General features: G+C 37.9%; 1 protein-coding gene across 1 annotated transcript; it reads left to right on the top strand.

The window, feature by feature from the left end:
* The first annotated feature begins 5,118 nt into the window (after positions 1-5,118).
* LOC122644687 (pentatricopeptide repeat-containing protein At2g13600-like) lies at positions 5,119-7,438 on the top strand. Its single transcript, XM_043838082.1, has one exon. The coding sequence runs from the start codon at positions 5,197-5,199 to the stop codon at positions 7,357-7,359; it is 2,163 nt and encodes a 720-aa protein (XP_043694017.1). The 5' UTR covers positions 5,119-5,196; the 3' UTR covers positions 7,360-7,438.
* Positions 7,439-9,638: the final 2,200 nt, after the last annotated feature.

Raw genomic sequence — 9,638 nt, forward strand, 5'->3', positions numbered from 1 at the left:
CAAGTCATTTGAATTTTTCATGAACATATTTTATTTTATTTTTTTGGTAATAATGAACATATGTTATGAGGATTGCTTAAAAAGAGGTGAATTTGTTTAAAAAACACAATTACTTTTTGAAAAATAAAAAATAAATGCTAAACACAAGGGATCAAACAATTACGATAAGGCACCAAATTTGACAATGGTTTATTCGAGAAATTTCATCCATTTTGTAGTTAAAATGACAAAGTATTTCTCCATCTTTACCACAAAAAAAAAGATAAAGTATTTTTCCAAGTGACAAAACAAGATGTCTATGCGAGAAAATCTTCAATATTATTTGTGGAGAGAATTTTTTGGACAAATAGAGAAATAATAATATTTACAAAATTAACTCATGATTAAATAAAATGATGAATGACTAACGACATAAAATCTGAATACCAACAAATATTGCCAAGTGAAACATAAGCTGTCCTTGTTGAAAATGACTACCTCCTTATACACGTGTCATTAAATATAACGGGTCGTTATGCAACTTCACTTTTTTTTTGGGCGGGGGGGGGGTGGGGGTTGGGGTTGGGGTTGGGGTTGGGGAGGGGTGGGGGCAACTTCACTCATGACAAGTGGAAATCCATCATGACTAAATATTCATGTAGATATTAGTGATGGAGTACCACACATTTATCTCGCTACCAAATTCAATATAAATGTTGTGAAATTTGTATTTCTACCAACAAAAAATTTTATACTGTATTAAAAGTGAGTTCAAATTCATAAAAAATTACCAAAATCTTACTAAATCCATCATAATGAATGCATTCTTGATAAAATTTTGTAACCTTTTTTTGGGCAATTTGTTTTTCATCCATTAACCTACGAAATTCAATTTTTTTATTTACAGATCATTGATTAATCACATTAAATTCAATCATTTATTACCGATCTACGAAACGTTATGAATTTTTATGTTTTTTTCATTTGAAAATCATATGCAATTGTATTAGGATGCAACTAACTAGCATATGCCTTACGAAATGCTATAGATCGGATTTTAATATCATTCAACTAACTCGACTTTTAACCAAAGAAATTAACCTTAAGCATAGAAGGACCAACCTCTACATATGCACTAGTGTTCTTCTATTTTATGATCACTCTTAAAGTCTTTGTAGTTGTAATTAGAAAGCAAAACCATCTACCCACAAGTCAATATCATTCTGAAATTTATTGTTCTTTTAATTTAATTTTGGACACACTATGAGCCTATGAGGTGATTGATTGTTGTGGGCAGATGTGCTTTACTTGTAAAGCATGATCCCTAATCCTTGTGCCAAGATATTGGCAAAAGTGTCTCACAGGGTCATGGATATGGGCCCCATCTTTGAGATTTTCTTCTTATTTTTTCTAATTTGTATGTGATATACTTTTGGGCCTTCTAAAATGTCTTATTAACTATTTCATAAACACAATAAAAACCAAAGACAACCATTTCAATGATCAACTTTTGATCATCTTAGCATGGAACACATGGTAGATGGAATGTAAGCCCTAGAGGATTTGTCTGTTGTATCTCTCTAACAAATGAAGGGTAATATCAAGCATATATGAGAGAGAGAGATTTAAAATGAAAAGTGTTATAAGAAGAGATATTATTGGAAAGTTCTAAAATAAACATAAATAATAAAAATCCCTCATTCTTTTTTAGGGCACTGTTCTCTGTGCTGCAAAGCAAGGTGCGCCCAAGCACATGGGGTTGGGAGCAATAACCACCCTGCCCCCTGAGTGACAAGCCCATGTGCCTGGACGTAGCCTGTGCTGTGGCACAGAGAACATTCTTCCTTTTGTTTTTTTTTTTTTTTTATAAGAGTAAAAATGTAAAAATCCCTCATTCCCCATGGGGTTTGTGGGACTTAGGGTTAAAATATATATCTTTCCTATCCTAAGGGGAAAAAAATGGTAAAGTCCCAATTACAAAACCGTCTCTTTTTTTCCCATGTCATTGAAAATATTGTTTGATTCACTCTAATATATGAAAATCTTAATGTTCAACTATTGATCGTAGGTCAAATGACATGATGGATGTTCTATAGTGTTAATGATTTTTTCGCTATAATTGATCACAAATAATAAGTCTCTTCTCCTTTTCCTCTTTTTTTTTTTTTTTTTTCTCTCTTTTTATTGATCAAACATTGAAAAATTTTCTTTTACTGGGTAATGACCCCCCTTTATTTGGACTAAAGATGTAAATAAAATTAAGCATTTCATCATCAATAGCACTTAACTTCTACGACACCCCATAGCTTCCTTCTCCCCTCCAAAAAAAAGTGGAAAAACAAAGGGCGAATGTATCCTAGACAAACTAATAATAGGTTTTCCAAGAAAAAAGGGGTTAATAATAAAACTTGCCTCCAACAACATTTTTTTTTTTTTTTTTGGAGACAGGAGGGGTATCCGACTTTAGGCCAACTAAATCCCCCCTTGGGCTCGTACATGACCCCCGCGCCACGCACGAACCGGGAGCTTCTGGACCCTAGTAAGCCTCAGGCGGGTGGCCCCAAGAAATTATGCAACGACGAAGGTTTGATCACAAGGCCTCCAGCAACTTTGTTAGCGGTGATGATCAATCATATGGTTTCAAGTAGGAAAACCCATAATAATAGTTTGTCCAAGAAAAAGTTGTTTCCTACCATTTTTGCTGATATATGCTCCCTTACAACATTAATGATTTCATAGGGGTCGTCGATATTTGTTCGTTGGATAACTTTCAACAAATAAATATCTCAAAATGAGTTCGTTTTTATTTTAATCTGTTTGTAGGGTGGGGGTGAAGGTCCTAGACTAAATGAGGAAAAAGAGGTCTCAAACTCAACCTCTTGAGGGCTAGACTCTACTACATTAGCCTCAAGCTAGTTGTGCTAGCAATTGACCTCAAATAAGTTCAATATTTGTAAATTTGTGAATACATTTTCTAGAAAACCCTCCCAAATCTTGCGAGCATAAAACCTAACACATTCAGAAAATTATTTTTCAAAGTTGGGAGAAACGGCAATAAGGTATGATGAACCAAAATAAGTTGGTAATCTACCATTTTCTAATTTGTTGAACTCTTGGAATGCTTGTGATTTCATCATAAGTGGGCCTTCTTAACACTACTAGTCATGCTATATGAAAATTTTTATTTATTGTGGGAAATTATTAGATAGATTAATTGTAATGAATTGAATACCTACATGGTTACTCAGAATGTCATTAGCTATACAATGTTGTTTGTTTTGTGAAATATTGATTATAAGAGGATTTGCAAGGTTTTTCTTTTCCTCTTTTTGTTTTGGGGCACTGTTCTCTGTGTTGCAGCGCAGGCTGCACCCAGGCACATGGGGGTGAGCGTAATGATCACCCTACCTCCATACACAGGCTGCCCATGTGCTTGGACGCAAGCTACGCTGCAGCACAGAGAACATTCTTTCCTATTTTTTTTACCCCAACTATAATCACCTACAATCTATAGACTTATCTATCCCAATTTAGTAGTCCCACCAAGTATTTGTTAAAAGTCAATATTACTTAGTCGTATAGGTTTAGGCAATTGTCTAGTTTAGGCCAAGAAACCTTACACAATTAAATATTGGCATTACTCAATTGTTTAATTCTTTCTATTCTCCATTAAGAAAAGTTTCTTCACCACCAGGTCACTTACGAAATGGGGAAAAAAAAAAAAAATTCATAAGGTGGTTCACGATTTTCTCTTGGAGGTGACATGTTTATACCATTATTTACTTTTAATAAGCTAACATTGTAGTCATGGTTTTGAGAACTGGTCTAGATCAACAGATCAAACAGGTTTGAATTGGGTGGGAGTGAGAAGGTGCCATTGAAAATCCTTTATTATCAGTAAATTTATTTGGTGAATTAGACCAAATCATTAACCAACCCCCTCAGTGATTCAATATCTAACATATTTTTAAAAGGGGCAATGTTCTCTGCACTTCAGCACACAGGAGCGCAGGCTGCACCCAAACACATGGGAGGGACAGGGTGTGGCGGTCATTTCGCCCACCCCCATATATCTGGACGCAATTTGCGCCCCTGGTGTAGAGAACATTTTCCTTTTTAAAAATATTATCGTAACTGTTGCATTTTTTTTTTTTGGTAAATCGTAATTGTTGCATTATTAGATTAGAGAGTTATGGATCGTGCTAGCATAAGGTACGAAAGTATGAAAATTTCAATGCTCCATATTTATAAGCCAACACATGACAGACAAAATATGAGGCTGATATTTTTGCTTATCCATCCTCATAAATGTTAAGATGGAAATTTTTCTTCCATTATTCATATTATATATCTCCAACTTATACATCAGGTTTCATCAATAAAAAATAGGGAGGGGGATTGCTGCTAGGTTGCATGGCCCCAATGCCAGTGCAGGCGTCAATGAGAATGCACGTGGGAGTATTCAATAGGGGTGGGATTTTTCATTTCACGGGGGCTGGAGTGATCATTTCATCCTTCATGCAACCACGTAACCCGACAGCCTTCTTTATCCCATAAAAAGTAAGGGGAAGTGTTTGTTGTATAGGAGTGTGGTCCCTATGTATGTGTGGGGGCCAATGGGATCACGTGAGGATGCATCAACAGGGACGGCATTCTGCCTTCCATGATGGGTGGGTGAAGCAGGGCAGTCATTTTGCCCTTCTCTGTGTCTGGACGCACTCTCGAACAGAGTTCTTTTTCCTAAAAAGTAATATATCAGATATGTATGTGTGACATGTGGGTCATCAAGTTGGGCCTAGAGTTTAGACGAGTAGGTCTAACATGATGGCCCATTAAGCTCAGAGACATCTGGAAACTCAATTGGGCAAGAAATCATAGACACAAGTGACAAGACCAGATTTTAAGCACAGGCCCACTAAAGATGTTCCCCAGACAATGTTTAGAAATTTGAATGCTTGGAAAATAAAAGCCAAGGGTCCCAAATCCCAATTCCAAATTCATCCTTTTTTTTTATTTTCTCTCTCTTTAAATTTAGTTTGGCGAAGTTTTGGGTCAAAAAATGCATCAAAAGGTCCAGAAGGGGATCATTTTACCCTGAAAAAGTGATATAGAACCATCCACTCTGTCCTCGTGGGGTATTTTTGAGTTTCCAACATGCGCATGCCGTGTACTACGCTCACCTTTCTTCGCCCTTTAACTTAGGCATTGTCAAATCTAATGCTTTTAAGATCCTCACTTCTCAGAAGGCAATGGGGGAATCTCAAGCTCTACTCGACCTTCCAGTGTAGTCCTGTGAAACCCATCCCTCATGTGATTTCTTTGAACATTTCCATCAATGGGTTTGCCAGAGAAGGCAATTTGGAGATTGCTAGAAAGATGTTCGATGAAATGCCGACAAGAACAGTCGTCTCTTGGAATACCATGATTTCTGGGTACTCACAGTGGGGAAGGTTTGAAGAAGCTATGAATTTAGTTTCACAGATGCATAGAACTGGGATGAATCTCAATGAGACCACTTTTTCTTCTGTTCTAAGTGCTTGTGCTCGTTTAAAGTCACTACATGATGGGAAACAGATTCATGGGCTGGTTCTGAAATCTGGATCGGAGAATTTTGACCTTGTAGGGAGCTCTTTATTGTATTTCTATGCTAATTGTTTTGAAATAAAGGATGCGAGGCGGGTGTTTGATGTGCTCCAAGAGGGGAATGTCTTGTTGTGGAGTTTAATGCTTGTGGGTTATGCTAAGTGTAATTTAATGGAGGATGCCTTGCACATTTTTAACAAAATGCCGATCCGAGATGTCACAGTCTGGACCACATTGATTTCTGTTTATTCGAGGAGCGAAAATGAATGTGAGAAGGCTTTAGAGTTGTTTCTATTGATGAGAATGAGTGGGGAAGCTAGCCCGAATGAGTTTACATTAGATAGTATCATAAGAGCTTGTGGTAGATTGGGAGTTCTGGATAGTGGTAAGGTTGCTCATGGACTTGCAATTGGATATGGCTTTGAATCTGACCACTCAATTGGTGGTGCTCTTATTGATTTTTACTGCAACTGTGATGCTGTTGAAGACGCAAAGCGGGTTTATGTTCAATTGGCTAGCCCAAGTTTAAATGCTTCAAATACACTAATTGGATGTCTCATATCGATGGGCAGGATTGAAGATGCTGAGATGATTTTCAGTTGGATGGTTGAAAAGAATCCAGTTTCATATAATCTGATGATTAAAGGGTATTCAATGAGTAATCGACTTGAGGATTCAAAGAAGTTGTTTGAGGAAATGCCTCTTAAAACTATAGTATCGTCCAATACTATGATCTCAGTTCATTTCCGGAATGGTGAAATTAGCATGGCTTTGAAATTTTTTGAAGATACAAAGGAATTAAAAAATACTGTGACGTGGAACTCAATGATCTCAGGTTATATTCAGAATGATCAACCTGAAAAGGGATTAAAATTATACGTGGTCATGTACAAGTTATCAGTAGAGCGCAATAGGTCCACATTCTCTACTCTTTTTCGTGCATGTTCGTGTCTTGGATCTCTTAAACAAGGAAAATTACTTCATGCGCATGTGATCAAAACACCATTTGAATCAAATGTTTATGTGGGGACGTCTCTTCTGGATATGTACGCAAAATGTGGTAGCATTACTGATGCTAGAACTGCATTTCTCAACATTTCTTCACCCAATGTGACTTCTTGGACAGCTCTGATTAGTGGATATGCACATCATGGGTTTGGAACTGAGGCTCTTTTCCTGTTTGATCAGATGTTAGAACAAGGAGTACGGCCAAATGTAGTTACTTTCGTTGGGCTTCTATCTGCCTGTGCCTGTGCAGGTCTGGTTGATGAAGGGATAGGCTTTTTTTACTCAATGGAGAAATGCTATGGAGTAACCCCCACCTTGGAACACTACGCTTGTGTAGTGGATCTTCTTGGTCGCTCAGGGAAACTACAAGAAGCAGAGGATTTTGTCAATGCAATGCCAATTGAAGCAGATGCAGTTGTGTGGGGAGCTTTGCTCAGTGCTTGCTGGTTCTGGATGGACATGGAAGTGGGTGAGAGGGTGGCTGAGAGAATGTATTGTTTGGACCATAGACAAATATCTGCCTATGTGATCATGTCTAATATATATGCAGGGGTGGGGCGGTGGGAGGAGGTGATGAAAGTGAGGAAGAGATTGCGGGGTCTGGAAATGAAGAAGGATCCTGGTTGTAGTTGGATTGAAGTGAATAATGCTGTTCATGTATTCTCGGTTGAAGATAGAACACATCCGCATTGTAACTTGATCTATGCAATTTTGGAGTATCTAACAGCAAATGTAAACTCTAGTTTTGAATTTGATTATCTTTTATATCAACACCAAGATCTGAGATGAACAATACTCAATCCTTCATTCACTAAATGTATGTTCAGGTACATATGATACGCATAGTCATAACTCTATGCTTCCACAATTGGAGACAAATTTGCATTTATTTCAACCTTTCTGTGAATGTTTCAGTTTGAAAAGTACGGCTGAGGCCTAAGGATCGCAACAAATTAATTGCTGAACTGTCTAAGTTATGTTTTTTTAATCAGCAATTAAGTTCCCAGTATTAAAAATAACAGAAATGTTACAGACAATCTCAATAGTCGATATGGAACTTTCTAAATTGATGACTGTCTTCCTCCCCCCTAACTTTGCAAATTGATGACTGACTGCCTCCTCCTTGCCCCCGTTTCCATTAAGAGGGGTTTTTTTTTTTTTTGGGGGGGGGGGGGGGGGTGTTACTATTTCCATTTGTAAGGAATTGAAATTGGAAAAATTAAAAACTTGCCACTCCTGGTAAGAACAGAACTCACTCTCCTTCACTCCCGCCTCTTCCTGCTTTGTCCCCAATTCTAATGTTCTGCGATTTTCTTAACTGGTGCACACAAGGATGAGCTCTCTGTGTGTGTGTGTGTTCCAATGTTCTGACATTTTCTTAACTGGTGCACACAGGGATGAGTTCTCTGTGTATGTTCCAATGTTCTGGCATTTTCTTAACTGGTGCACACAAGGATGAGCTCTCTCTCTGTGGTGTGTGAGTATTGGGGGGGAGGGGAAGAGGAAGAAGTCAGGTTGCCTATCTGTGTAATAGACTCTGAACCAGGTATGGTGTTAGTGTGTGGGAAAGAGGTAGAAGTCAGGTTGCCTATCCGTGTAATAGAATCTGAACCAGGTATGGATAATGGCCCCCCACCCCCTTTCTAAATAATTTTTGTATTTCTTTCAGTATCAGGTTGTTACTAGCTGGATATTAATCTTTGTATGTTTTTTTTTTGGTATCTGCTTGAAATGGAAAAACAAAAAATGCTTTTTATGCATACCCAGTGCACAAGGCTCCCGCCATTGCAGGGTTTGGGGAGGGTCATAATGTACGCAGCCTTACCCCTGCTTCATAGAGGCTGTTTCCTGACTTGAATCTGCGACCACTATGTCACAATGGAACAACCTTACCGTTGCGCCAAGATCCACCCTAATAACAATGTAGACATTGATTCCACAAATTTGTATTGGGCTGTTGGCAGTATGAAAGTGAAATAAATTTTCCCTTCTCTGTCGTAAGATTCAAATCGAAATAAATTCTTCTCACATCGATACCCAACTTATTGTGAATTCATGATCTTTCTGTGCTGATCAATCCTAGCTGCTTGGAGCCCAGTAAGTTGACTAGGCTAAGTTTTGCAATTATGTGGAAACTAATGTTTATCTTACACCTGAATTAAGCCCTTCAATGTGAAATTACATTTTCAGAGTTCTTTCCGTAGTTGTGTTAATGTCACAGTGTTTCTTTGGTATTAAAATGTGGGTGAATTGGTTGTGTCAAGATTCAGAGTAGTTAGTGAGTAGTTTAATTTCTATTTTTTCTTGTGGTTCCAAGGTTTTTTCTTTCTGGTAATAATTACGCATCGGGTTGATTATAATTTGTTTCCTATTAGGAGTTTTTATTTGTGATGTTCTTTAATTAATTGTAAGCAGGAGGAGCAGCATGGCTTATGGGTTCATTGGTGTTGCTGCCAAAAGTTGCTTGTGCAAGTTCTGTACTTCCTCTTCTCAGTTCCTCCCCCTTATTCCAGGTTAATCTCTCCTTTAATAATCTTCTCGTCCATTCTTTTTAATTGCTCTTCATTTTCCTATTTTCCTATTTTCCTTGTTTGTTACCGCCGACATTTTGTTCTGGGTGGTACCTGCAACTAACCAGATCTAAACCAAGCTCTAACAGTCCTTTTCTGTTCTTCCTGAAATTTGGAGCAAAGATTATACGCCTTTGGGTGATTCAATCCCTGGGATTTTCATTCCCATATTTCTCCTCTACTGGGAGTTACTGACCTTCAATTGAAACCTTACCTGTAATTTCGGCCAGGTTCAGTTATAGAATTTTGGGTAAACTTCTTGTACACCCCCTGAGGTTTGTCCCGTTTACTTGTACACCTCCTTGTTTTTAAAACCTTACTTTCAGACCCCCTGGAACTGACGGAATACCCATTCCGTTAGGTTGAACCTGTTAAGTGATGATGTCAGCAAGCTATAAATTCGTAAAAGGTCAAAATACCCTTATGACGATAGGAGTTTACCATAATACCCTTTTGGATAAATTAGAATCTATTGGAGGACGGTTGCAGAGACACCGG

This window comes from Telopea speciosissima, chromosome 11 (assembly GCF_018873765.1).
Source record: "Telopea speciosissima isolate NSW1024214 ecotype Mountain lineage chromosome 11, Tspe_v1, whole genome shotgun sequence".
Classification (NCBI taxonomy): Eukaryota; Viridiplantae; Streptophyta; class Magnoliopsida; order Proteales; family Proteaceae; genus Telopea; species Telopea speciosissima.